The sequence below is a fragment of the Rasamsonia byssochlamydoides genome (assembly GCF_041956645.1).
Source record: "Rasamsonia byssochlamydoides strain NRRL 3658 unplaced genomic scaffold VTN77scaffold_104, whole genome shotgun sequence".
Lineage (NCBI taxonomy): Eukaryota > Fungi > Ascomycota > Eurotiomycetes > Eurotiales > Trichocomaceae > Rasamsonia > Rasamsonia byssochlamydoides.
In genome coordinates this window covers 1-27,712 of record NW_027192487.1, presented here as the reverse complement: position 1 = coordinate 27,712, position 27,712 = coordinate 1, and the positions used below count along the sequence as shown (strand labels likewise).

General features: G+C 50.5%; 13 protein-coding genes across 13 annotated transcripts; 5 read left to right on the top strand and 8 right to left on the bottom strand.

Moving 5' to 3' along the window:
* Positions 1–334: 334 nt before the first annotated feature.
* Positions 335–637, bottom strand: VTN77DRAFT_633 (uncharacterized protein; the record flags this gene model as incomplete). Its single annotated transcript, XM_069422596.1, has 2 exons — positions 335–455; positions 507–637. The coding sequence occupies 2 exons, from the start codon at positions 635–637 to the stop codon at positions 335–337; spliced, it is 252 nt and encodes an 83-aa protein (XP_069273363.1).
* A 113-nt stretch (positions 638–750) lies between these two features.
* On the bottom strand, positions 751–1,310 carry VTN77DRAFT_632 (uncharacterized protein; the record flags this gene model as incomplete). Its single annotated transcript, XM_069422585.1, has 2 exons — positions 751–975; positions 1,056–1,310. The coding sequence occupies 2 exons, from the start codon at positions 1,308–1,310 to the stop codon at positions 751–753; spliced, it is 480 nt and encodes a 159-aa protein (XP_069273362.1).
* Positions 1,311–2,568: 1,258 nt separating this feature from the next.
* Positions 2,569–3,033, bottom strand: VTN77DRAFT_631 (uncharacterized protein; the record flags this gene model as incomplete). The annotated part of the gene is made up of 1 exon (XM_069422574.1): positions 2,569–3,033. The coding sequence occupies one exon, from the start codon at positions 3,031–3,033 to the stop codon at positions 2,569–2,571; it is 465 nt and encodes a 154-aa protein (XP_069273361.1).
* Positions 3,034–3,478: 445 nt separating this feature from the next.
* VTN77DRAFT_630 (uncharacterized protein) lies at positions 3,479–6,988 on the bottom strand (the record flags this gene model as incomplete). Its single annotated transcript, XM_069422563.1, has 1 exon — positions 3,479–6,988. One exon carries the CDS (start codon positions 6,986–6,988, stop codon positions 3,479–3,481), a length of 3,510 nt encoding a protein of 1,169 aa, XP_069273360.1.
* Positions 6,989–9,428: 2,440 nt separating this feature from the next.
* Positions 9,429–12,533, top strand: VTN77DRAFT_629 (uncharacterized protein; the record flags this gene model as incomplete). The annotated part of the gene is made up of 3 exons (XM_069422551.1): positions 9,429–9,486; positions 9,551–9,694; positions 9,763–12,533. 3 exons carry the CDS (start codon positions 9,429–9,431, stop codon positions 12,531–12,533), a joined length of 2,973 nt encoding a protein of 990 aa, XP_069273359.1.
* Positions 12,534–13,250: 717 nt separating this feature from the next.
* On the top strand, positions 13,251–15,089 carry VTN77DRAFT_628 (uncharacterized protein; the record flags this gene model as incomplete). Its single annotated transcript, XM_069422540.1, has 1 exon — positions 13,251–15,089. One exon carries the CDS (start codon positions 13,251–13,253, stop codon positions 15,087–15,089), a length of 1,839 nt encoding a protein of 612 aa, XP_069273358.1.
* A 745-nt stretch (positions 15,090–15,834) lies between these two features.
* Positions 15,835–18,444, bottom strand: VTN77DRAFT_627 (uncharacterized protein; the record flags this gene model as incomplete). The annotated part of the gene is made up of 1 exon (XM_069422529.1): positions 15,835–18,444. The coding sequence occupies one exon, from the start codon at positions 18,442–18,444 to the stop codon at positions 15,835–15,837; it is 2,610 nt and encodes an 869-aa protein (XP_069273357.1).
* A 457-nt stretch (positions 18,445–18,901) lies between these two features.
* On the bottom strand, positions 18,902–20,641 carry VTN77DRAFT_626 (uncharacterized protein; the record flags this gene model as incomplete). The annotated part of the gene is made up of 1 exon (XM_069422518.1): positions 18,902–20,641. One exon carries the CDS (start codon positions 20,639–20,641, stop codon positions 18,902–18,904), a length of 1,740 nt encoding a protein of 579 aa, XP_069273356.1.
* Positions 20,642–20,907: 266 nt separating this feature from the next.
* Positions 20,908–21,414, bottom strand: VTN77DRAFT_625 (uncharacterized protein; the record flags this gene model as incomplete). Its single annotated transcript, XM_069422507.1, has 1 exon — positions 20,908–21,414. The coding sequence occupies one exon, from the start codon at positions 21,412–21,414 to the stop codon at positions 20,908–20,910; it is 507 nt and encodes a 168-aa protein (XP_069273355.1).
* An 87-nt stretch (positions 21,415–21,501) lies between these two features.
* Positions 21,502–22,053, bottom strand: VTN77DRAFT_624 (uncharacterized protein; the record flags this gene model as incomplete). Its single annotated transcript, XM_069422496.1, has 1 exon — positions 21,502–22,053. One exon carries the CDS (start codon positions 22,051–22,053, stop codon positions 21,502–21,504), a length of 552 nt encoding a protein of 183 aa, XP_069273354.1.
* Positions 22,054–22,162: 109 nt separating this feature from the next.
* Positions 22,163–22,411, top strand: VTN77DRAFT_623 (uncharacterized protein; the record flags this gene model as incomplete). Its single annotated transcript, XM_069422485.1, has 2 exons — positions 22,163–22,198; positions 22,259–22,411. 2 exons carry the CDS (start codon positions 22,163–22,165, stop codon positions 22,409–22,411), a joined length of 189 nt encoding a protein of 62 aa, XP_069273353.1.
* Positions 22,412–22,416: 5 nt separating this feature from the next.
* VTN77DRAFT_622 (uncharacterized protein) lies at positions 22,417–22,819 on the top strand (the record flags this gene model as incomplete). The annotated part of the gene is made up of 2 exons (XM_069422474.1): positions 22,417–22,670; positions 22,726–22,819. 2 exons carry the CDS (start codon positions 22,417–22,419, stop codon positions 22,817–22,819), a joined length of 348 nt encoding a protein of 115 aa, XP_069273352.1.
* A 2,492-nt stretch (positions 22,820–25,311) lies between these two features.
* Positions 25,312–25,981, top strand: VTN77DRAFT_621 (uncharacterized protein; the record flags this gene model as incomplete). Its single annotated transcript, XM_069422463.1, has 2 exons — positions 25,312–25,688; positions 25,735–25,981. 2 exons carry the CDS (start codon positions 25,312–25,314, stop codon positions 25,979–25,981), a joined length of 624 nt encoding a protein of 207 aa, XP_069273351.1.
* Positions 25,982–27,712: the final 1,731 nt, after the last annotated feature.

Genomic DNA, 27,712 nt, shown 5'->3' with positions numbered 1-27,712 from the left:
TCGCCCTCTGCTTTGTTTGGTTCCGTCCATCGGTCACGCTCCTCGGTCACGCTCGTCTCTGTCTCGAGGAGCGTCTCGTATTAACAAATACGTAGCACTAGTCTACTGACGCAGTGACGACTGTCTTAGAACAATGTATGTGCGTTCTACGGCAGAAATGGGGTTAATGAGAAACTGTTATACGGGTATTATTGACCACGACACAACCTGTGTTTCAGGATCTAACAAAGCCTCCATACTAGCTTAAAGAGTCTCTGTTGAGTAAAAATGCAAAGAGCTAAAAATGCAGACTTTTAAGGGGGTCATCAGGCCGTCATGCTGTGGTATATTCATATTAATGAGGTATCCTTTTACATCTGTCGAACCGAACACATCCCAGGTCATCTGTATCTCTTCTCAGAGAATTTAAGAAACTTATTTCAGTTGCATTTTTATCTGTCATCTGGCATCTAAGCCTGACGCAGAGTTAGCATGGTCTCAGAGCAAAACTAAGGCGAAAAGCCTACCTCAGACGACACCACCCGAAGAGCCGACAAATGTCTCTGTGCGTGTTGCTCTCATTTTCCTCTAGGGAAAAAATCTTCTGCCCGCAGAGACACCGTCGGCGCCGTGAAATTTCCAACTCCTGTCGCTTCATGCTGCCGCAACAGCTGCTGTCTCAACGTATAATAAACTCATTGGGAATCGTGCGCTCCTCAAAACAGGAACTTTGAAAGAAAAACCATGTCCTTCGTAGTCATGCCAAATCCTCTAATCTCTGCCGTCGGGGCTACGGCTCCGATCGCGACTCCTGCTACGTCCCCTTCCACGAGGGCCTTTGGGTCCTCCGCCCTTGCCTTTGTTGTTTGTGGATGGTGGAGGTCGAACGAAGGCGTAGTCGACCTGGATGGTTTGGTCGAGCAGTTTCGCACCGTTGAGAGCTTTGATTGCGGCGCTGGCTTCGGGGAGGGTCGAGTACTCGATCAGCGCGTATCCCTACGTAGTCATGAAAGTCAGCTTGCTGGGCGTTCAAATCGCAATGCAAGTAAAAATCTGATAGAAGGATGGTAAACCACCTTAACATATCCAGTCCGGCGGTCCAGATTCAAACTGAAGTTCTTGATCTCCCCATACTCGGCAAAGAGGTCCGTGACGTCCTCTTCCGAGGCCTCTTCGTGGATGTTGGTCGCCAGCACGATCCAACCCTCGATACTGCGGACTGCCACCGCTCCAGTCTGCGTCCGAGCCTCGATATCGCCCGTTGTATGTGGGTGTGAGGGTGCGCCGCTGTCTCGCGCCACCGGAGGGTCGATTTCCATCTCGTTAGACATGTTGGGCAAGGCTGGAAGAATGTGACTCAGTTGAAAGAGGAAAAGGGAAAATCGAATGGAAGATCTTTTTCTTTTGATGCTCCAAACGAGAGAAATCAGGAACGAATGGATAGAACTAGGTAGTTTATGAAGAGTTGCGCCGTGGAGAGTGAGCTCCAAGTCCACACAACCAACCAGTGGGGTCAAGAACTCGAGATATCTGATTATGTAATACAGATGGTAGTTAACGTACTGAGCTTCCCTGTTGGTTATGTGACCAACTCCTGAACATCAAATGATAACTGTTTCATTTTGGAAAAAAAAAAGGTGAAATTCACAGAAATGTCTCAGTATCATATTTTCGAAACCGCAGATATAAAGAATTTCAGCTTTGGGAGATACCACAGTTACGACTGTACTCCGTACTAGTAGTAACTTGGAGAGAACTGCGCTCATCCATCTCCATGAACGAGGCAAGACACATTACATTACGGAGTACCTAGATCTGAAGCTCGAGATAACATTGTGCTATCAGAAGCCTGTCAATCTGCTTTGAGAAAGGCGGCAATTGCTTAGAAAAAGCAAGTTAAGAATATGCTTCGCATGAAGGAGAAGTCCCGTCATTATTCCAGGGCAGTTCCAATCTACCTAGAGGTACCACTGACTTTACCTCCCCTTCTGGGTCGCTGTACAATGTTAACCTAACCCCGTCTTGTCTTTCCTCTGCCGTCCTGGATGGAACTCCTCCAGTCCAGTCCAGTCTTTCAGACACCACAAGCCAAGACTTGTCAACCAGAAAAGATTCAACAGCTAAAGGGTAGATGGAGACGTCATGACATCTCTTTCTCTCTCTTTTTCCCCCGCTTAGTGGAAAAGTCCTGACAAGACAAGACTCTGGTCTTCTCTTCCATTTTTTTCATCAGATCGACTTCAATCTGGATCCAGTACTTGACGGACGATAATCTTGACGATGGATGCCGTCAGCTTAACTTGCAAGGCCCATGATATATGATGGCATGCCCATCAGATCCGCAATCTATCAACACAAGACAACACTGTTAACACAAAACACCAGAACACCAGAACGGTGAACAACCCCGACTGTGAAATAAATGGCCGGGCTACACTAGGGGGAATTCCATCGCTGTACTAGGTACAGTACATACAGTACATACCTATATGTACATACTCATTGCGATTGCAGGCAGCCAGGAGACAACAAACAACAACGTCCAGTCCAAGACCTATGTATGTACATACAGGATCGATCTCCTCCCATTTATCCTACAGATTGAAGTTTCAAGGGTGGGGGTAGCCGCCAGGCTATGCGCTCGCTCTCCAGAGAGCTGTTCCATACGATAGCGTGTGGGGGTTCGCAGGTGGTGACAAGGAAAAAAAAGACTCCTGGCCACGATACAACATATCCGGACGGGAAGAAAGAGTGTTCCATTTCCATATCGAAGGAAAGCCGTCTATGCAGTCCATAGTCCAAGGAAAGGGTCAAGGACTTCATCTTGGTCATTATTTGCTGTCCATTCCTCCTTCCCTTAACCGCAAGACCAAATCGCAACTCGTTCTGACTGTTATATACCTTTCTCATATTAGTGAGGCGATAAGCGAGCTTATCTCTCCCTGTCCGTCCAAAGGATTCGAATCGGGAAATCATTGTTTTCTTCTGTTGATTTTTAATGCTTAAAGGTGTCTGCAGAGTTACGATGCTATTATTCATTCTAATCCACGCCATGTTTTGAATGTTTTCTTTTCTATGCTATTATTTACATATTACGTCATGGCTTCATTGCAATGGTCTAAGTATGTACAATACAAAACCAGTCAACCATCCAGGCTATTTACTCTTATAAAAGATAGTGTCATTAGAATTCCTGCCCCTGGTAAAAGGGAATCGAATCGAGACCGTTCAAAATACTAACTGCCTGCCTGTCCCGTAAGAATACTATTGCTGCCTGCCTAATCCCATAGCTCTCGTTGAAAACTCCAGAATAGATGACCCTGGGTATCCGCTGACAAAGGGTGTTAACAGACTTCAAAGCAGAACTCCCTTTCAACGCCTATCATGATGGAAAAAAAAAAGGAGAAAAAAAAAGGGTATTTGTCCAAAGAAAGGAAAATAATGCTGCACAGGAATATCCTCCCAAGAAATTCGTGATTCGACTGCTACGCACGCACGATTAATCAAGTTCAATAACTTCAGGTCCAGGAGCACTGTCATGATGGATACCATCAGCCTTGGCGGTCTCAGACAGGTCGGCTTCAAACGCGGACCAGTTCCGTTTAGCTGGAAGAACACTGCCGCTTCCCGCCCCGACACTGGGCTGTGGTGTCTCCTTTTCCAGTACAGGCTCCCAAGAGCCATCTGCCTTGACACGTATGGACCGTGTGTGCTCCAGCCTCTGGGTCCGTTCCAGTTCTGATCGTACTTCGATGAGAAACTCATCAACCAACAGATAAGACGGACGGGCATCTTTCCGGCAAATCGGACATCTCAGATATGGTGCCCTTTTTCCGGTTGTCGCTGGTGTCATCACAACAGTCTGCAGGAAGGTGTCAAGGTCGAAACACTCCCTGTGTGTGCAGGATCGTCCGCGGACCGGAGTGTCAAAAACACGCGCGGTAAACGGATCCCTGAGATCGATGGTGATGTAATCGTCCATGACAACCAAGTCGTCGTCGTTGCTCTGCATGGAAAGGCGCTTCCGAATCTGCTCGCGCGACTCGACGGCTGGCAGTCTGTGAATGACCTCCCTGACGCGACTTGCGCTTCTGACTTCTAACACCTCCACCGCGATCGCATACGTGATGTCTTTGGATTTTTCATGTTCAGTCCGTAACATGTTCAGGGATATCTCGTTGGTCCCCTCCTTGAGGTAGCTTGTGATATCCACAGGAAGATCCTTGCCATGATGGAACGCTCGACGGACGAACAATTCCCTACCGTTGACGTGGATATACACCACACTTGGCCATTTGCATTCGGTACCACACCAAAAGGGCATAATTTGGATTTCAGACGGATCACGATACTGAACGCAGCGAAAACGATATGTGCGAACACCGTCAGAGAGAAGCTGGACCGGACATCCGTTGCTTTCCTCGACCCAGCGAGGGCGTCTTTGGTATGCACCAGGAGAGACGGAGAACTGCCACCGGAAAGAAGATCTTTCGAATTCCAGAGGTGTTGGTCTTATCGCAAAGGCCGATAGGTACTGAATTAGATCCGTGGCCTCTCCTCCATTTGGTTCTAGTCGAACCAGTCTCGTCGGGGGCGTCCGAAGATGCATCTGGTGGATGGCAGTTACAGTCGGATTAGGAGGCCGGGTGGGGGGGACTACTCCGGCGGGTGGGAGAAGGGGGACATGCTGCACCTGCTGCACCGGAGGCATCTGCTGAGACTGCGGTGGTCTGGCCCGGGACACGGACTGCTGGGAGGGGAACCTCATGGAAGGTGCAGTAGGTGGCATTTGTGAGGGTGCAATATGAGAAGGAAGAGGAGGACCATATGTTGGTTGCTGATTCGGGGTAACGCCCTGGGGGACACCCATGCCTAATGCTGTAGCGGGGTATGCCAGAGGATGAGGATATTGAGCGCCGGAATGCGGTATTCCTTGTCCCTGACCGTTGATATTGTTGGTGGATGGGTAATTGGCAATATGGGACCTCGTCGATGCCGCGGGAGCCATGGAGCCCTGAACAGGTGGCACAACAGGGTACATATGCGATTGTACAGGGAAACGTGGATCGAAGTACATTCCTGTAGCCTGAGGTGGAGCACCTGAAGTAGCAGGGGCGCTAACCGGTAGGGGTTGACTTGATGTTTGGACAGGGTAAGGAGCAGGATGTTGCTGTATGAAGACGCGTTGTTGTGGTGGTTGCTGTGGCGGTTGTTGCGACGGCGGTGGTGGTCGTCGTTGTGCTTGTGATCGATTGTTTGATCTCATATTGGAAGGCAAGCCCACCATTTGTGGAGGCATTGATGTAGAAGTATGTGTATTTGAGAGAGGGCTGTTAGATTCAACAGCTGAGTTTGGTGTCGAACCTGGCCGCATTTGTGGACGCGTCACTGCAGTGACCGGAGGCGTGTTCGCTGCAGTAATATTGACCGGAGTAGTGTTCATATGCGTTGTTGGTGACTGCATCTGAGAGACTGGAGATGGCAGCTGAGCCACTGCAGCATATTTCTGGGAAAGAACTTGATAATTTCTGACAAGGACCTCTTTTTCTCTCTGTAAAACTTCGACAGGGATAGGAGGACCACCAAGTCGGTCTTGATGAAGCTTTTGATCCCGTTCAAACAAAGTCTGGCAGGCTCTCATCAACTGTTCATTGCGAGATCCAAAAAGGCGTCGTATTAACGCGGTAAAAATAATGCCTTGCAGTACTGGAGACGTGATCCCAAATTGCGTCACTAATTCTTCAACCAGCGGGGGATAGGATCGAGCCTGGAGCTCTTTCTCAAAGGAGACCCAACGCTGGGAGATCAATGCCAGAGCGTGTCCAACTTGCTGCAGGGCATTCCTATAGTCTTTGTTTTCAAACAGGAACCGCAATGGTGAGGGATAGTAGACACACCACTTCAGAAAATCGCCCGAGAGATTTTGATTGTCTACCAGGAGTTGCTTGATCACGTCGAATCCATAGCCTCTTTGGATGGCAAATCGGGCTAAGCCGGCAAGCTGGGAGGGAGCATATGAACTCACGCAGTACACCTGGTGAAGGGCGATGTAAAAAATATCCTCGAAGCGACAGGCGTCCTGCAGGAGACGGACTCGAGGTAATTCAACGGTCTCAGACAGAGCATTCCGTTCTGTTGATTCTCTGATGAACAATTGTAGCCGAATCCTAGCGATTTTCCAAAAAGATGGCTCTGGTGGCACGCCAGAAGATGCTTGACCGGAGTCTGAATTGGTTGCTGCTGACGTGGCACTCAAAGGAGTACTTGAGGTGACATGGTGGACATCGGCCTGCGAAGTTTCGAGCCTTGGCCGTTCGCTCCTCCTCTCAGGGGGCCCGGCCATTGAGGCTGGTGAAATGACTCTGGCAGGAATGAGTGCCCCAGCGCCTGCCTCTTCGGGTAGCTGTGACGATTCCAGCATGAGTGGAAGATCGGCGCCCGCAGGACGACTGTCCTCCTGGTCCCCATCCGCGGCACAGGCGGGACTAGTGTGTGAACCATTATTGCTAGGCTCGGGAGATGGAAGCACGCAGGTCTGAACCAACTCCGGCGTTGTCGCAGGTGCATCAACTGCCGCCGCGGGGATCTGTTTAAGGGATAAGGAATCGCAGGAGGACGCTTCGGGTAATTTGCCGCCGGGAGTGACGGGAGACACAGGAGCGGGACCTGCATAGGAAATAGTGGTAGTGTTCTGGGTGCCCTGTGCGATAGATGGTGCTGAAACCTGGGGTGCCGAGGGTGTTGTCCCGGCTTGAGATTTGTCTCTGGGCGAGGTAGTAGGCGCTGGAGTCCGGAGCTGGAGAGATGAAGGCGCGCTGTTCGCATCCGACGCTGGAGCCGGCGGCCGCTGCGAAGGTTCGAGCCTTGGCTGTTCGCTCCTGGTGGGAACTCCTCCCAACATCCATGGCTTTCGCGTGGCACCCAGAAATTTATTGGCGGTAGAATTGGAAGACTCGACTGTGCGCCCAACTCCAGACGGAGGAGGTCGTCCGTGGTGGTGGGAATTCATGATGTGAGGGGAACATGGTAGGATCTCGCCGAGGGCCAAGCAAGATGGATCTGAGAGAGTCGGACGGGCCGTTAAATATTGTCGGATCGATTGGCGGCTGATTGCAAGACTAGAATGTCAGTGAATCTGGATCCCAGGCAAGATTTGATCACTGTGCATGCATTTGTGAATGGAGGAGGATGTTAGCTGTGAAGAGTTGGGAGGACAGACGGGTAGCGGGAATCCAGTCAACTTATTTCACTCATTCATCGTTCCATTTAGAATTACTCTGTACAGTGCTGCATATGCCGGATACCCAGAGCCAGCTCTGCAAGTAAATAAAAGTCACCAGGAGACGGTGAAGGATGTTGGCCTCGAACGGGAAGGAAGTTAATAATAACAATAACGGGAAAGCGCAACCCTGGGAACTGGCACTACGCCTGGACCCGCGGCAAGCGCGACGCAATCTCTTCTTATTCGCGCCAGAGCATGCAATCTTTGCAGCCACTGCTGTCTGCATCAACCTCTTAAAATGAAGAAAGAAAACGATCACGCATGAAATTATAATATATAATATATATATTGTATTTATTATAATTATTATAATAAATTTATTCCAGAAAACCAATCAATAATTGCTAAGTTGTAGCTGCTAATGCTGCCCACACGGTGCCCCATGTTAAGTGGTCTGCAGAGCGGTCAACCACATGCAGTGTTTGCCAAGCGGGATGTAGGTTGTACTTAGGCGTTGGGGCATAATTCGGGGCCATGAATTAGGGATGTTACTATACGTAGGGCTGTTTGCAGAGGAGAAAACGGTTGCTGCTTGGTAATTTCATAGGCGTTGTACTGTACAAGCAATATTTTTTTTTAAAAAAAAAAAGGAAGAAAAGGAAAGAAAGGAATGGAATGCAAAAGAAAAGGGAGAGTGAAGAGAAAAAATCTGGATCTAAGATCTCGGTGTCCTAGGAAATCATCACTATAAAAACCTTAAAACTTCCGTTTTGCACACTGTCACGTGGCTGTAAAAATATATATAATTTGGCAAAGGAATCACATCCATTATTAGTAGGAAAATTATATCTTAGGCTATTAGCAAGGGATATGCCTCAGTGAGGGAGACAAATATTACTAAGGGATGTATGGCAAGAACTATATAGCAAGGAATATAGAGGTAGGGAGCCCACCAGGAAAGTAGATAGTAAACACTACTTGTACTAAAAAAAAAAGGTAAAGAGAATATTGTAAGGAATATCAATAGGGAGCCCTCCTGGAAGGTAGATGACAAAATCATACCTATAGTATTTTCTCAGTTGAGCGAAGGTCGAAGCTGCTAGCCGTTTGGCTGTTTACGGCGAGATGTCTTCGTTCGCGGCAATCATAAGCCACTCCCGGGCTGCCAGCCCAGCAAGCCTCCATCAGCTATTCTTTAGAATTTAACGGCATGCTTATCATGGTTATCGTGCGTTTGTCGAGCTTCCAAAAAGAATGCCTTCCTTTTTCTTACCAGCGTGAAGAGTTATGCCTGCTTCCGTCTGCTGATTGATCATTCCATGACCAGTGGCCAGCGAGTTGAACACATCATAAATTGGCCCATCCCAGTGTCGACGCGCGCACTCGACCTCGCCAGGCCCCCTTCTTTGCTGGCATCACCTTCATCCATTCGCGTGTTCTCTAGTTAGATTAAGCAGCTAGCTAACGAATGATCAATCGAAGATATCCATTCCCCCGCGCAACAACACAAATCGATAGTCTGCCTCCACGCGCCACGCCGTCGCCGCGCCAGGCACGTGTTCTTGAGTTGCAACCTTGCTGTCAGGCAGGACAAGGAGGCAACACTACTAAATCAAAAAGGGGAGACCTCCCTGGATTCCCAGGTTGACGAGAGTCGAGCCGTCACGACGAACCGGCGTTTTCCTTTTCTGAGTCCTCGCAAGTTCAGCAGGCTAAGGAGCAAGAGTTGACCCAAAGTCTGGTCGACTTCCGAGGTGGTGCGGGTCTAACAGGCACTCCTGGTGAAATCATCACCTCCTCATTATTTTGACCACCCATCTTATCCTTGCACCAGCAGTCCTCTCGTTCGAAGCTCCACAACAGCCCGTTGTTGTTTGTTGCCTGTTCGGATTGCTGTCTACTCCGCATATTAATATCGTGTGGTGGGCTAGAAGCCGCGATCGTCTCGTCCCTCCGCGCCGTTTCTTGCGAACGCCCGTTCTCAAGCTCTGTCGCCTCCCGCTTCCGGAGTCCAGACACTCTCCACCCCTTTGTCCAATCCACCCACTCTGCTGTGGAGTTGAGGCTCGTGACTGGCATATCTGATATATCAATCCGTGAGCAGAGAGCTTCTGCGCTCCATGTCGCTCTCAACTCTCTCCAACCGACCGTCTGCAGCCGCGCGCTTTGACAATTGAATTTCGCACTGCCGTTTTGAAAGGTTTCGCTGTTGGAAGAGGGACCGTCCATGGCTCAGTCAGTGCCATCACGCCTGCCTCAACCCGGCGATTTTCTGGTTGTTGTTCGTAAGTACCTCTCTCGAATCATTATCCGAGGAAAATCCCCATCGCTAATATGACACTTCTCTAGATGATTTCGACGCCCGGGGAGAGGATGAGCTGACCTTGCGACGCGGCGAGAAGATCGAGTTGGTCGAGCTCGACGATGGGTTTGGGGACGGATGGTATCTTGGCAGGCATACAGTTACCGGACAGACAGGTCTTTTCCCTGCAGGTACGCAGTGGTCTTTTCTTCCAACCTGGAAAGTCTATAAAATAGTGGCGGTAGCTGATGCGCAACAGTTTACACTGCCATCACACCCAAGCTGGGTGTGCGAAAACCGGAGACTGCCTCTTCTTCCGCTGATTCAGATACAATCGGCCCAGAAGACAGCTCGAAGCCAGGCGCTCTAGAGGATGATGTGGGTGCTACTATCGAAGGGAAAGGAGAGGCCACCCCTCAGGCTTCAAGACGTGCCAGCGCATCGCAACTTCAAGATTCGCGTCCAGACTCGGAGGGGGAAGCTTGTTCACCATTGCACACACAGTCACGGAGATCGAGTTCCAGCTCCTTGCCATCGACGCCCCCTTTCTCTTCCAACATTCAAAGGTTCAGGGATCCTTTTGGTAGTCACCTCAAAGGGGGTGACAGTCCTGTCATGAATGAGACGCTGAGTGTCATCGACGAGCATATCACCGATCTTAGCCCCCCCCGCCACAGCATCGCCACTCAGGATCAGAGGACCTTCACCGACTCTGGCAGTGAATACAGCAGCCACATCGATCATCGTATTTCCTACATTCATGGACACGAGACGGATGAAGAAGAAGAGAATCAACCGACGGAAGAACAGGTGCGCAAGTGGGATCATATCGAAACGGCGCGCCAATTGCGGCTTCTCGGGGTCGAGGCGAAGCATTGTGATATTTTCCAAGAACAGGAGATCACCGGAGACGTTCTGCTGGAGATGGATCAGGAGTTCCTCTTCATGAAGGAATTTGACTTTGGTGTGATGGGACGGCGACTCAAGACCTGGCACAAAATCAAGGCGTTTCAAGAGCAAGTCAAAGGGTTCAGGCACAGACCTCGAGGTTCAGTCTCCACCTACTATTCCTCAGAGGAGCATGAACGCACCGTGAGCCGTGCAGGACACGCCGGACCTCTCCTACCCAGGATCCCCAGCTTGTCTGAGAAGCCATCGTCGCCTTACCAATCCCCGAGAAGAGTTCCCAGCACTTCGGTTCTACCTTCCCGACGGAGGTCTTCGCTTCTGCATGGCAGTCCCGGCTCTCCTTCGACTGTCAGCACGTACGGTGGAAGGGAGTTGTCGGCGCGGCCCTCAGCAGCGTCGATTCGAGAACTCAATCACTCCCGCCGTCATTCGTCCATCGATACTACCAACCGTTCTCCTCCGGCTCTTCCTACCAAGTCATCTTCTGTACATCAGAAGAAAGGTTCTTTTGACCGAGGCTGGACCATGTCAGCCGGAGCGCAAGCATTGGCCAGTCGACCTGGAACCGGCGTGGATGTAACAGACGAGGATATGATTCTCCAACAACGGTTTCTTGAACAGACCGATTTCTCCGATAATTCCCTCAACATGGCGGATCATTTAGATGCTCTCGACCGGGGGTACTTTTCCGGTGGGGAGGTCGAGTCACGCCGGACTCGTAAGGTGCTGAAGAAGCGGGACTCCTTTGCGGGCAGCCATCATTCCAGGCAATCGAGTTATGCTGGCGACCAAATCCGATCGACGTCAGGCAACCAGAGACATTTCCGCTTTGGCAGCACCGATTCCAGCCGGGAGCCGTCAGGTACATATGTCTCTGCCGCTGCCAAGACATATCATGGCGGTTCCCTGAAAGGCCGGGCCAGCGGCTCCGGCAGTCACAAAATTGTGACCAACCTGGAGGACAAACCCAGCGAGGGTCCTTCATTCTTCTCGCCGTTTGTCAGGAGGGGCGATAGTCGCGGTTCTGAGACTACGGGGCGCTCGTCGCCTTTGCCTTTCCAGCAAATCAAGAATGTTGCTCCCAAATTCCGTCGGGCCGTGGGGCTCCGCACAGCATCGGACGGTGTAAGTGAAAAGGAGTTTACTACGACTTCACCGGTCAAGGAGTTCTCTCTTCCGTCGGGTCGAACCGGGTCAACAACACCCTCCGCAACGTCCAAGAGTTCCGAACGCCACAGCACCGATGGATCTGGGAAAGCAACGGAAGGAGCTCTATCTCTGTCGCGACAAAGGGCACCATCCAAGGTGGGCAGCAAGTCCAAGAAGGACACCAGCGCCTACATGCGTGGGTTGGAAAAGAAGACTCCCCAGGAACAGATGGAAGGTTGCGACTACTGTGGCTGGATGAAGAAGAGATCCGCGAATCTCATGACGACCTGGAAGCCTCGTCTCTTTGTTCTCCGTGGTCGGCGCCTCTCCTATTATTATTCAGAAGATGACACGGAGGAGCGGGGTCTCATTGATATCACCGGCCACCGTGTGCTGCGTGCGGATCAGGATCCTATCGTCGCACTGCATGCCACGATCACCGGCGCAAGAGCTACACCCACATCCCCAGTCACTTCAAACGGTGATGCCACGCCACCCGATATTGCCAGGTCGCCGGCGGAGGCGTCTGGTTCAGCGAAGACCGCTTCGCAGAGTCCGTTTATCTTCAAGCTGGTCCCTCCCAAGTCTGGAATGTCTCGTTCTGTGCAGTTCACGAAGCCCACGACGTATTACTTCCAAGTCGACAATGTTAAAGAGGGCCGACTTTGGATGGCTGCGTTGATGAAGGCAACCATCGAGCGGGATCTCTCACGGCCTGTGGAGACTACTAACAAGCAGAAGACGATCAGTCTCAAGCAAGCGCGGGCCATGAATCAACGGCCGCCTGCGCTTGCCGACGCGAATGCCGACGAAGACGATAGCGGCCTGAAGATCCAAGGTCTCAGTCTTGACAAGGCGGCTTCAAGTGCCGAACCTGACGCAGAGCGGTCCTCTTTGGCTAATGATATTGGCGGTGTTGAGCCTGCGCCGACGGCTTCACTCCCCGAATCACTCGCTGAATCGATTTCGTAGTGTTGTCTTTGCCTGAATAAGCGCCGCGGTTTGCCCTCGCTCGTTGAGGAATCTTAATGGGTCTGTTCATTCTATTCCTTTTTTTGTTGGCCCTTTTAATATCTTTTCTTCATACCAGAGGCCCTGAGGCTTCTACAGGATTTATGTGATGACTTTAGAGAGGGCGTTTTTTTTTTCCCTGAGATATACCCTTCGTTTGGAGATTTCTTTCTTTCTTTTGCCCCTTCTTTCCCACCACTTCTTGGTTACTATTGCACGACTGGATATGAATGAATGAAGATAGGGATTGCGAGCTACGTTAATGATGGGGCGTCATCTCTGCTGGTTGCGAAGTGGACTTGGCTGCCTCCAGAGTTTTGACTCGGGTTTTTCTCGGGCTCACATGATGTATACGCATAATTACTTCTTCTCTAATGCCAATTTTAATCGACTTTTCAACCACGGTCTGTTGATGTAGAAGTACGTAGTTGCTCGGCAAGCCGAACTTGGCGAATTGACGGGATTGCCGTAGCGCCCGTTTAGCGCGTCTCCCTTTTCCAGCGCGGCAACTAGATCAACTCGGAGATGAACAAACTACAGTAGATACCAAGAGAGCAGTGATGTTCTTAGTTTGCTTCGTCTCTCCTTTCATTTCCTTCTTCTGGTGTTGATTGGTTATGCTTCATTGATATATAGCTTCTCATGCTGCCACAGCGTTAACTACCATTGACATAACCCATGTCCCTCCGCATCCTGCTCCAGCGGATCCTCACTGTCCTGCTACCGCTGTCTATCGCGTCTGCTCTTTACCTATATCTGTATCCGGTCTTTCATGGCTGTGCTTTCCCTCTTCCTACCAACGGAATCAACAATGACTCTTCTGCTTCGTTGTCGTTCGCGTCAAACGCATTCGTGAAAACCGCCCTCCAGCACATCTCCCTCAAGCACGGAAAAGGCCGCCCTGCACCTGCCATCTTCCGACTCCTTGTTCTTGCAGATCCTCAGCTCGAAGGTGACAGTTCGCTCCCCGGACCGGACGATGAATTTGTCCCGCGTTTGCGGCGGCATTGGGCTGCTATCACGGCGACACAGAGGAAGACGGACGGAAATTTAAATTCAGGAATCTCCGACGAGGACGATGACCGGGATATATCGTTCCTCTCCGCCGTCCAGTCTGCCCTCCGAGCTATAATCCTCGACGACATTCCCTCTGCGCTGCGCGCTACGCGGAAACGCCTTGATCTGTTCGGCAACGATTACTACCTCGCACATATCTACCGGACGCTGCACTGGTGGAGCCGTCCGACCCACGTCGCGGTGTTGGGCGATCTGATCGGGAGCCAATGGGTGTCAGACGAGGAGTTTGAGCGACGGGGATTGCGGTACTGGAATCGCGTCTTTCGGGGAGGGGAGAGGGTGGGCGATGATGTTACCATCACTGGGAAGAAGAAGAGGGATGGTGATGGGGAGCAGCAGCAGCAGCAGCAGCGCCTGGAGATGCTGCAGCGATACGACTCACCGTGGGCTAGGAGGATCATCAACGTCGCTGGGAACCATGACATTGGGTATGCGGGTGATGTGAGCGAAGCCCGGTTGGAGCGCTTTGAGCGTGTCTTTGGCCGCGCGGATTGGGACGTCCGGTTTCAGCATCCACTTGAGGACGGAATTTCTTCCAATTCTAATTCTACGACGCCCACCCTTCACATCATCAACCTGAATGACCTGACACTCGACACTCCCGCGCTCGTTCAACAGATCCAATCCGACAGCTACGCCTACATCAACGAACTGATAACCCACCGCTCCTATCCCGTGGAGGACCGCACCACGTTCACACTCCTCCTAACGCATGTGCCCCTGCACAAGCGCGAAGGCATCTGCACCGACCCGCCATATTTCTCATTCCACGAGGAGGACGACGAACACGGCGAAGACGGTGTTCCCCGCTTCAGGAGCGGCGGACTGAGGGAACAGAACCACCTGAGCGAGCACGTCAGTACCAATGCGATCTTGCAGGGGATCTTCGGCATGAGCGGGAACGAACACACCGCAGGCGGTGGATGGGGTCGGAAGGGCCTGATTCTGACGGGACACGATCACACGGGCTGTGACGTTGTCCATTTCGTCAATAGATCTTCTACCACCCCTCCTCCTATGGAGGATTCCCAGCAGCAGCAGTCCTGGCACTGGGACGCGACGCGCTATTCCCCATCTTCCTCCTCGTCGTTGAAAACATCCCCCTCCATCCGCGAAGTAACCCTCCGCTCAATGATGGGCGAATACGGCGGCAACGCAGGCCTTCTATCCGTCTGGTTTGACGCAGACCCGTCCGTGAACGAGTGGCAGTACGAGATCAGCATGTGTGCCGCGGGGGTGCAGCACATCTGGTGGGCCGTCCACGGAGTTGCGCTGGCTACGTGTATTGGACTGATTTGGGTCGCTGTCTTGTCGGTGGTGCACGTCTTCCTTGGAAGTGGCAGTCGGAGTGGTCGTGGCAGTGCGAAAGTCACGCCGAAGACGATGACGAATGGCGCTCTGAAGTATCAGGCCCAACTGAAAAAGTCTACGTCGAACTAATTGTATAATGTATATAAGAAATAGAGACTAGCACAAGACCCTCTGAGGCCATGGACTAGTCACCTGCGAGCGACACGGCATCCTGGGTATATATATAATGTACTATACCTAGTATATATAATGCTTAATACAGATATGTATACTTGTACATATAAATTACGCAACTGAACATGATCTCGTCGAGTGTTGGTCCATTGATTCGAAAATAAGAAGGCTAAATGAATAATATCGATTGCATTGCATTGCAGGATATCTCTTTTCTCTCTTCCCTAACCTACCTAACCTACCCTAATGTAATGTAATGATACTACCTGGGAACCTAACGCCATTGCCTTGAAAAAAAAGAAAAAGAAGAGGAAGAGAATAATAGCAGCAAGAAAAAAAACCCGGTCATTTATGGAAACAGTCTCTTGACCCATCATCATCTGCCGCCGCGTCCGTTTCCCCAGATCTAGCAGGTTCCTGGAATCGAAAAGAAATCCCCATCCCCATCCGAATAAGAGAGAAAAAGAAAAAGAAGAAGAAAAAAAAAGGTGTCAAACTAAATCATAAATGATGCTGACGATGCTGAGAAAACACAAAGACTAGACCAGATTGTAAAAAAGCACAACATGATGCAAGAAGATTCGTATAAAAAGTCATACACAGATATGGGAATTTAAAAACTGAGGAAGATGGATGGTGAAATCGATCCCGCTGGAAGGATCACGGTCGTGCGACGGCTGATGCCGGTCTATCGCCGCAATCAATCTGCAATCGGAGTCATCATCTCCTCGAGAAGGGCTTCCTCATCGGAGGTAGGATGTTCAAACATCTCTTCAGCTCTGACGTCGGTCCGTGTCTGAGCTTGAGCTGCAGCTTGAGCCTGATCAGTCCAATCTCTATCTCCGCGTTGGATCAGACCCATGAATTGGCCCGCAAACTCGGCGACTTCGTTGGCCAGTTTCCGCTCGAGGATGTCCTCCAGCATCTCCATGTCCCTCTTCCACTTCTCCTCCTTCATGGCTTTCTCCTCCTCGGCGCGGCGACAGGTGCCGTCCTCTTGCCGCAATCGCAGGCAATTGGGGCAAAGGTAGTTCACTTCGCAGTAGGAGCAGGTACAAGGAGGGTTGTTGTTGATGCAGTCCTGGCAGACGTGGATCGCACAGTTCGTGCACTCTCGCAGCACGCTCGTACAGCGCTGCCGTTGATCTCCTACCGGCCGGTACTGAGGGCAGAAGAACGACTGGCAGCCCTGCCATTTGGGGATTTCCGCAGCAGCATCGTAGTAGACGGACGAACGGGAAGACGAACGCGACAGGTTCGAGTTGGTTGGAGAGCGGCTCCGACCAACCTGTTGATCGGGTAGAGGGTCCTCATCCTCCTGCTCGATGAATTCTTGCAGCACCGCGGGATGCATTTCGGTCAGAACATCCGCGTCGTGTTCTCCCGCAATACTGCTGGACGGAGAATCAGTTGGGATGCTCCCGTGTGCTTGCAGCCGTGATTCAAATTCCGACAAAGCATTTGTTCGTGACCTAGTCGATGTTGGCTGCCTGCCTCCAGCTTGCTGACTCTGCATCGCCATCTTCTCCAGGGCCAAGTCTCGATACCCACATATGCGTAGGCGAAGGCCGCGGAGGTCGTGCTCCATGCAAAGAGGTCTGGAGCAGCTCTTGCAATGCACTTTCCACTGCGGAGAGTCATAACATTCCTGGCATAGATTGCGCGGACAGGTCGACACCTGACGAGTGGGTGGTCCCAACAACCAACGCATCATTTCAATGTGTCCCGTCTTCAACGAGTAGTCTGGTTTCTTAGGATCCCCGTAGGCATATCTGGGGAAATTCTTGTACCATTCGTCCCGAGAGTATTCCGGGTCCTCCCAACCTTGTCCCCTGGGCAGGGGTGCTGCTCGGACCAAGTCAACATCTCGACTCGTCGTTCCAATGCTGATACCCCCTCCGCCTGAAAAGATAGGCTCCGTGCAACACCAGTGGAATTTGAGAGCGGGATACTGATTAGGACCGGTAGGAACGGGGTTGTTGTCCGCCGCTTGTTCTGGAGAAGGAGGTTCTTGCATGATGCATGGCGAAATGGTTGCACCAGGTGCCCACCAGAGTGAATTTCCAGTACCAGTACTGGTATCAGTAGAAGACGAATTCGTTGCTGTCTGCCGATGATATGGTCGGTCATACGCGCAGCTCGCACACAGCGTCTTGCGGCAACCAACACAATGCATGAGGACACTGCATTGCTCACACCTCTCGGGGATATCCTCGAAGCACGAATCGCACTTGATGTTTTCCACGAAGCGTCTATGACTCTGGCGTAGATGAGCAGGAACCGTCTTCCCTTCGCCACAGCCTCTTCCATCGCCCGTTCCCAGAGGTTCTCCGTTGAACCCGGTCTCATCATGTTCCCAGAGTCTCCCGTCCCGTCTGATCTCCTGTCCCGCATTCTCCGGCGAGGAACCAAGCCAATTCTTGGACCGCCATAGTCGATCGAACACCACCCAGACCTCCGGAGAGCCGTGTGGTACCCTCATAGAAACGTAACCTCTTCGTCGAAAGCACCGACCAGCGGGCGTCGTACACCATGCCGTATCAGTCCAGATTCCCAGCTTGTGGCACAAGTTAACCAGCTCATGCGTAGGCTCGGAATCAGACTCCCGTCGCAGCAGCGAAGAAGAAAGGTACGGTCGTCGTCGATGGTGACGACATCGATAGGTGTAAAGACTCTTCAGTGCGAGTTTCTTCGTAGAGGGAGACTTCTTTTCCTTATCCACGTCGTATTGCAGCCCAAACATGGTGAGGTACGGAATGATATGGTATTTGAGAGAGACATTCTTGCATCCGCGGACGGAGAGATGCTCCAATGTTTCCCGCCGGGAGTGCAGGACCGTCGAAATCAGGATCTGGCCAGAGACCGCGGTGTTATCGAGCTCCAGGCTCCTCAAACACGGGCTGAGAGGTACCACGACCATCATCAAGAGCTGGTCCAGTGCATACGGGCGTGACTGTCGCTGGGTCGCAGGATCCGGACTGCCCGGGAGTAGAGGCCGAGTTTGGGATCCGGACGGATAGAGCAACCGGAAGGAAAGGTATTTCCATGCTGTCGGGTAGGATTGGAGGAAATTTCGGAGATAGGAGGAGGTATGGTACAGCTGGAAGATTGTATCGGTGGGGATTTGGAGGAGCAGGGATTCGAAGATGGGGGCATGGGTTGAGAAGACTCGTTCGAAGGTAGACAGACGACGGGGAGGTCGGGTCGAGGTCGAGGGGTCCGCTGCGGCATCTATCCGGGAGTCCATTGATATAATACTCCGGTCAGCTATCGATTCTTGAATAGTACCCGGGCCGTTATTGAGAGACATGATGGCGCAGTCTCACGAGGGAGGGCGGATTCGACCTAGGGAACGGCGGAGGACGAACGCGGAGAGTGTGAGCGAGCGACAGCGACCAGCATTATCAATCAGGAGAGCTGACTCAAAAAACCCGACGAAGAGTTGTTAGTACCAGCGAAGGACTGACAGACATCTGGCAAGGCAGGTGGTCTGGCGGGACCTGGGGAGTTGTGGATATGGACTGTCCACGATGCCAGCTGCAACGTTGGCGCCGTTATGTTGTCGGAGATGGCTGTCATGTGATGACCATTCAGATCAATCCTACGACTACAATCTCCGCAACACTCAATTGCTACCGAATAGAGAGCAAGAATTTTCTTAGAATAAATTATTGGCTGATTTTTTGTTCTTTCCATTTTTTTTTTGGCAGGCAAAGATAGTGAGCTCTGCCTGTGTGGATCCGTACAATGACTTTTTTTATTAAGGGTCAACGTCTTTCTGTAGAGTCCCCAACCGTATATCCCCTCGCGATCCCTTTGCGCCCTTCCACAACAAGGGTGGTATCTGCTTCGCCATCTTCCTCATATCTAATATCGAAATCACTCCCCAGCCCTCTCCACGTCCGTTGGGACCGCAGAAATTCCGCTCCAGGCGATACCGTCCCACCGATGGTAGCCAAATCCCCCTTCGCCCGTTTTGCCAATGCTTTGGCAGCAGTTGGGCTTGATTGCGTGGTTCCGGAGCCATACCCGGCTACGTCTTGCATGGGACGTGAATGAGAAACATACTGACCCGTCCGTAAGTCGAATTCCGGGGGAGCGGACTCGAAATCGGACGATTCGTCTTCACCGTTCTCTTTGGCAGCATCATCGCCAGCAGAGGGAGCTGATTCACCATTGTGGTCATCTCGATCAGCCTGCGGGGATTGAGCAGCATCCAAGATGGTCTGGTAGTCACTTCGCCATGCGCCCGTCCAGACACGGTCCATATCACTTTTGAGAGCAAGCTCCAGTTCGAAGGGTGTGATCACGGGCTTCCAAAAGTCCTTGCTATCGACGAGAGAGCTCTCCCAGCAGCCGATCACGACCCATCCTCCGATTTCACTGAAATTGGCCACTTTGGCGGCGTTGAGCTTGCCCACCACGAACATGTAGCTTTTCTTACCTGCGGCAGCAATTTGCTTCTTCACATGGTCCACCATGTGGAGGTAGTTCTTGACGCTCAGAGTGTTGATAAGAATACCAAATATCGGCACCGTGCTCAATGAGGTTAAGATAGCATAACGGCGGCGCAGAGCTGCCGCAGTGGATACGGGCAGTGGCTTCACCTCTTGATCAGACCCTGATCGCTCTGTGGGATAGATATGGATGGCCGCAACCCTAGACGACAGGGTGAGGAGCAGCGCCGTTGGAGGGTCGGAGATGTGAAATAGCTGCCACTCGTTCAGAAGTTCCGGATTGTCTTTGACAGAGTCTGGAACTGTCCGGTTCGGTATTGCAGATGAAGGATCATGAACCACCGAAGTGGCAAAGAGGTTAGTATAACCCTCCTGGACCAGTCGGTCATAGACTGCCGGGACATGATCTGAGTAAGTGACGTCGGCAGCGATAATGATCTTTGACGAGAGATCCGGATACGTCTCCCGGAATGCCTTGACCAGGGGCTCCAAAGGCAAAGGCTTGTGGGTGAATACATATATCACCGGTAATCGCGCCGTGGGTGAAAGACAGGCTCGCCCATAGTGTACCACGACGTCCGCATTGACATGCTCTGCAGCAACTTCGTCGACACAGCAGGTTCCATAAGAGGTATCTGCAAGGATATACAGCTTGGGAAGTTGTTCTTGTTCGGGAAGGCTGTCATCTACCTTCAACTGGGAGACCTGTTCGACGAGATCGGGCTCAGACTGCGGCGTGTCCTTCTCGTGATAGCCAGAAGAGAGCCCGTTGGTATGAGTCGAAACCTTTTTCTGGAGACCACGACTTAGAAGCTGGAAAACACGAGGCGCATCCGGTAGCATCTCATCTGGGAATTGCAGGGCGATTCGCTTCCATCGTCCCTGTCGAATCTCCGTCAAGGTGCGCTCAATATCATATATGATGGCAAGCTCCTCATCTGAGCGTGCGGGGCCTGAATCATGGGAACTGGCCACTGGAGCAGTGGCTTCTAACAGGCGTGTATCTGGAGTTGACAAAATAGGCGCCGCTTCCATGGTGCTGCCAGCCATCTTAATCGACAATCCTAGGCGCTTCGTGGATGCTGGCCTATTCGCTTGATCACAATCAGAATGGTGGGGTTGATCTATCTAGATTTTTTTTTGTATAAAGCTGCATAAGTGGTCTTCCTAGGCTACCGTAATTATGCGCCATATTTCTGTATGATTACCGTCTTCAACCAATCAACATCCAATTAATTACAATGGGACACCCAGGCACAACTTTCTATTTGCCGGACCATGCAATCATATATTTACAGTATCTTATCTATCGAGGTTCAGAGGTCTGCTCGGGCAGGCTCGCCAGCCCACACCCTCCGGATCAACTCGCGGATCGGCTCCCTTTCAATCTCTCTTGGGTTCCAGTATGGATTGCTCACAGCGATATCTGCTGCCTTATCGATATCTTCTTCCTTCATGCCAAAGTCTTTGAGACCTCTCTTGACTTTGAGCTTATCCAACAGGACATTCAGGCCGTGGATCGCATCGCCATTGCTCTCTGGAAGAGCCTCCGCCAGCTTCTTCATGGCTTCTGGGATCTTGGGAGCGTTGTAGGCAATCGCGTGAGGTAGCACTGCTGTGTGCGTCTCTGCATGGGGCAGGTTAAAGCTACCTCCGAGGGTATGGCAAAGCTTATGGTGAATGGACATGCCCACGCTGCCCAGACATGTGCCACAGAGCCATGCTCCGTAGAGAGCTAACGACCGGGCAGATGGCGACGACGGGTTCTCTACAATCTCTGGGAGCGCGCTGGCCAAAGCACGGGTTCCCTCGACGGCGAACATGTTGATGATCGGGTTGGTGTTGCGGGCATACAGAGCTTCCACTGTTTGCCCCAGAACTATCAGCACTGTTCTTGGTCGGAGTCGAAACTATGTGTGAAAAGAAAAAGGCTTACCTGCATGAGCGATGGCGTTTACCCCGCTAGTCGCGCTCATAGCAGGTGGCAGAGTCATCGTCAGATCAACGTCGTAGATGACTGTTCCAGGCAGGATCTTGGGGTCGGTGCGAGTTTTCTTCAGACCGTCAGCCGTTTCTCCCAGAATCGGCGTCATCTCACTGCCCGCGTATGTCGTCGGAATGCAGATATGCGGCAGGCCCGTACGGACGCTGATGGCCTTCCCCAGACCGATCGTGCTGCCTCCACCGATCGAGACCACACAGTCGGCTCCCTGCTTCTTTGCGTAGTCGAGGGCCTTCTCTGTCACGTGGATAGGCGTGTGCATGGTGGCTTCTGTGAAGATACCCGCGACCTTGCCCTGGAGCACATTCTTGAGGTCTTCCGCCTGATTGACCTGCTGAGACGTCGAGAGCAGCAAGGGAGCAGACAGGTTCAGGCGAGCAAGCTCTTCCGGAAGCTGTTTGATGGTGCCATTGCCAAAAACCACCCTTCCGGGATTGGGGCTGTACACGAAGGGATCCATTTCCCTCAATTGTGGTGTATTGCGGTTTCTGAACGTCGCTGTAGAATAATGCAAAGACGACGTCGCACGCGTTTTGAAAGAGAATAATAACCGGCCGGAGTAGAGCATCATGGAGGATATAAACGAGGCCCTGACAGTGGACTTTGTGAGGATTTAATGCACTGCTTTTATCTCTGATTCAGACTGTTTCTAACGCTGATGGTAGGCTCGCAGTGTGCTGGAAATTCCCACTCCACAGGTATATGCTTGGAGCGCCCACGCCAACAACTCAGTTGGTTCTGAATATATTGTCATGGAGGAAGCTCCTGGAACGAAATTGGGGATCTATGGGATGGGCTTTCTCTCGAAGAAAGGATAGCCATCATGAAAGAGCTTGTTTCAATAGAGAAGAGAATGCTCTCTGTTGTCGCAAGTCGCTGTGAGGGAGATGCAGCGAAGCATATTGCGAAGCGTTTACGAGAGAACGCTCTAGACCGATACAGGGACTCAAACGACCTGTTGAAGCACCTCAAGCAGATCTACCATGACCCAAATCGCATTGCCAATGCGAAGTTCAAATTCCGAGAGCTCCGCATGAAGGGAAAGGACAAATTCCACGATTTCGTAACCTTCAGCAGGTCTGGGATTGCGGGTAATTCCTATCCTATTTTCTAGAGCTGACTTGGAATTTAGTTACGGCAACCTATATTACGCTAGTGAGGCTATTCCGCGCGCTGTAGTGGCTGAGGTCATAGTGATGTACCAGCGGACCTCAAAAGTACAGTAATGCAACGATTTTCTATCGGTCCTGCCAGCGACCTAAGGAGCACCTCTGTGTCTTCATTTCGCGTGTCTGATTGAAGAGGTTGCTCTTTTGTATCTGACAACTCCCTCAGCACCTTCTTGCATTTTTTGGCATATTACCGAAATTCAGTTGATACATGAGATCCTATAGAATAAGCGGAAAAATGGTAAGAGAGACAAGAACTTCAGGCGCTGTGGAATTGTGGTTGATCCTGGTGCTGAATTTGTAAACAGGCAGGTGACGTGGCAGTCATGTGCCGGGGTCCGACCAGTCAAGGTACTAGGCTAGGGAGTAGAGGGTTTCTAGATAGCAAGATTCACTTGGACAAGAGAACCTAACTCGATGAATAAGACAACATAACAGAATGACTGGTAGGAAGCAGCGCCAACTGAAGCAATAGCTACAAGACAGCAGCTGCGGGGTCTTGCTGACCCACTAAGACTCAGTAACAAAGGTTGTGATGTTGGATTGAGCACAGGGAACTAGGACGTGATGACGATCGAGCCAGCATGCTTGACTACATAAATATGACTGCCGTAGAGCATACTTATCATATCAGTATATCTTAACCTTCTAGTAACATACTTCACCTTGTATACTGGTTGGTCTGTGCTTATCAGTATCTCCATTTCATCACGTGACATATTCCTTCATGATTGGTTGTCAATTCTTCCCGGTTTTTCAGCTGAAATAGTCTGTTGCTTCAGTGGCCTCGGGTAGGGTTGTTGGAGAGGATGAGGAAGGCAGGTCTGGTAGATTCAGGACATGCCAGCGTCTATATATAGTTAACCATAAGCAGCAGGTTCACAATCCTTGGGAACTTTCGGGCTTTTACTCCGTACTCCCTGTCATATCATTGCTTTTTTGGCTATCACGTATATCAAAAAAAGCTCCATGCAATCAGTTATGAGCGGCTACGTACAAACTTCTTGCACTAGGGAGGAAAAAACAAGGAACAACCAGCGAATCGAGTAGACAAAACAAACATGCTAAACTAGTTATCTATCCACAAGCCATGGCCACTCTCAACCGCTTCTAATAGGTAAAATTCTTCCGGAGAGTTTGAAGAAGCTACAACAGAGATGAGAATTTTTTTCCCCAGTCAAGTCATCCTGTTTTCCCCTTCTGAACTGATTTTCCGGCCTAGTTTCTCAATGTCTCTCCGTAGGTTTGTATTTTCAACAGCCAGGCTTCGGTTGTTCTCTTCCAAAACGTCGAGTTTTCTCGCTATGTATTGAAGGTGGATGAGGCGACTTTGTTGCAAAAGGTCATTGATTTTCAATATGTCGCTCTTCTCGTACGCTTTCTTGGTTCTGTCATCTTCCCTAGTAGTTCCCGTATGAAGAACACAATGAGTCTGGTCCTAAATATTCATTTATGGTGACTCCTTACTGATAGGAAGCATTGCCAGTGGATTGCCTCAGAGCTGTAAAAATTGCATTGACTGTGTCGCAATAAGATCCTCACTGATACTTGCGTTCCATGCAAAAGTCCTTATAAGCATTCTCACTAGAATAGCACATGATGTGGTGTCTTTTGGATTCCACCCCCCGCTTGTGCGATCCGCTTTTGAAGCGCAGCAACCGTGCGAGTCTTTCTCGGACCGCATGAGGCAGTTACTTTGGAACCATGACCACATGGAATAGGGTGCAACATTGTCAGCTTGAAGATACAGCTAGCGGAAAATCATCTTCCCTGTTTTTATATCGTCCATCCCCTGCAAGCCACGCCTGAGCCTTAGTCTCTTCCCTTTTGTACAAAGTATGGGCAACGCCTTTGATGTTGCGGAAGCTAGAAATAAAAGGGAACACTTTTAGCCAATAGGTTTGATTGATTGATTGATTGATTAATTCCTAGGCTATTTCAGGTCAGACTGACCTATGCAGCCACCTTGATCGGTCAGTCTGACCTGAAATAGCCTAGGAATTAATCCAAAGCTGGGGAAGAAAGTCGATGGTGAGGAAAGATTCTGCCAGCACAACCCGCACACCGCTTCTTACACCGCCTTCACGATTTGTCACCAGATACGTGCAACGCCGCGACAACTCACTGATTCCTCAAAATATCTTGAGAACCGTTTGATATCATACCGGCAGGGGAAATTCAGGAAGCGAGAGCTTCAAAGCCATAGCAATTTTGAATGTTCTAATGATGCTTGTCTGCCAAACTATCAAATGAATCAGCTGGTTATGATACCTTACTGCCATCATCTCGACTTAATACGAACTTACCCTCTGCCGCTGACCTTACGGATCTCTGCCTCGGGAGCTCCAGTTCAGAGCCAAAGCATGCTAACCATGCAAAGAGCTGGGCTCCTAGAAAGAGAATCCTCGTCATTCCGCTTGTGCGATCCGCTTTAGAAGCATACTCTATGCTATCATGCGATCCGTTTTCGGCAATCACTTATATAATAAAAGGAGAAAACACTTACTCCTGATTACATCTATAGTCCTTGAAAGACAGCATCTACACCAATGCAGTCTACAGGAAGCGTGGAACCGGGCATTGCCCGGACAGAGACTGGGTTAACTCTCCACACACGGTACATGGAAATGCTTCTAGAACTGGACTATATCCCTTTGAGTCATACCTTCCTTGCAAGTCTTTTTCATTGGATGCTACTTGCTGGCTACTTGGTTATTCCTGGCACATTTACATCGCTCCAGAAATCAGACACAATAAAACATAGCCTAAATGCGAAGGGTGCAGAAGAAACAGTTCTACATACCATCCAAAATCCGCCGCTGCTAGCCATCGCATGCTCCCTTTTATTCATTGGAGCCGCAGGCATGAGCTGGTTAGGCTGGACATGGAGACACAACTATATCTGGATTATTAATCGTCTGTTTCGGTCAGTATCTCCAAATCATCGAGACATGAGACTAACCACAACATAGACCCACACTTCTTAATGCGGCCGCCGGACTCCTTACAACACTAATCAATATATATACTGCCAAAGATGGTGATTGGTCCATCATGGCGGTCTTGACTGTTGCAATCACTGCAGCCTCGGCCCTAACCTGTCTGATCCTCATGGTTCTCTTCCAGTTCAGAAAGTTAGCACAGGTAAAAGAGGAACACGAACGAGAAATGCGAGCCGCACGACAAATCACGGCTTCAAGAATGCATGGGATGGCATAGATCATTGCATGGATCTATAGTCAGGAAGCAATGGATAACAAGTGGTTTCAAGGCTAACATTCAGTATTGTGGTCAAGTTCGGCCGAGGAGGATTATTCAGTCTGAAATACCTGTTTTTTTTCTCTTCTGTTTTATCGTAGAGATCCCCTTCAGACTGTCCTGTATCAGAATGCCAGCATTAATTCAGTAATTTCACGGTTCAGTCAAACGAATGAAATTCATTTGGTAGCTATCTAACTAGGATCCAGAGTCAAGGGAGAAAGAAGCATAGTCGATGGTGATGAGGGGTCACGTGGATACAGTATTTCTGCCTGTATGGGGTACACTCTATAACTACCGCCTTCTTGATCTGTCCATCAATATCCCGATATTGAATTTCGATGTTGAAGCTTAACTAAAGCACATTTATATTGAAGAGACCGACAGAGATATACGATTGGAACCACTGCCAACAGACCGCTTTGCCATGACTCACAACATCACTCCATCATCACCAGAGGCCGCTCTTTGCCGATTTCGGTATACCTGGAATAGATAAAGGGCTATGAATATCAATATTATTATCGAAAAGACTGTGGGAATCAGCCAAGTGACGGTTCGTGCTTTTCGACGACCCCGTGAGCGGCGCTGCATTTCGGGTCGGGAATAGAGCTTGGTCGGCCTGGTCGCTGCCACTGTTGGGGTTGACGTGTTGGGTACGATTACTTCTTCCTTCCCGTTGGGCACCGCGCTCGCTGTTGTGCCATTGCAGAGATTGTCGATACAATAGTCACAAGGGTGCAATTCCTCAGTAACTTTGGAACCTTGAGGCCCACTGCACGTATGGTGGAGGCCATAGACACATGTATTGGATGCTGTTTGGTTATGGCCCAAGACCTGAGATGAGAATAGCCAGAAGAGAAGAGATGGCAGCAGGAGTGAATGCATCATTGTCGGACAACAAAATCATACAATATTCTCAATAAAACTCCAAGACTCGGCACGGATTCAACTAGAAGTTTGTTTTCTTATAAGCCTACGCTAGGTGCTGGCGATTTCGAAAATGGATCGCAGGTGTAGAAAATGGATCGCAGGAAGACCCAACGGAGTCCAGTATCCAGGCTTGACAAATTTTTTAAATGAGCAACGTAACACGGTTTATGAAGACTGTAGACATGTAAAATCTCAGAGATATACGATCTGCAGATCCCTAACACTTGCAAACTAGATCCCATATTCTTGCATACAGTAGCCACTTTCCTGACCACCCTTGTTGAAATGACCTCGAAGAGAGAGTTGACTTATCGAACAACCCAGAAGTAAGATTCACGGTTTCCCATTGTCGATCAGATCTGCTCTATACTTACATTACATTGTAGCCCTACAGACAGTCTAGTCCGCATGCCATACCCTGACTCTGTACGCCATACTTCCGAACGAAGATCAGAGGCAATCCATTTTTGTTCCCTCTGCGGCAAACCCAGATCGGCAAGCTACCACGCCAGACACCCAGTCCGTCCCGGCGAGCAGCCTGTTCCTGGCATTTGTTCGAGGCCGCAGTGTGTCAGGGCTAAGGAGAATCACCCATCGAACCCCTCGGTACCACCGGTGATCAAAGTCATCTGTGAGGTTCATCATCGTTACGATCCAGAAGCACCGAATCCATCTCCTGCGCCGCCTTATCCTATGTTTGAACTACCGGGAGACGGCATTCAGAGGGAAAAGATCAAGTGTGCACCCAACCCACCATAT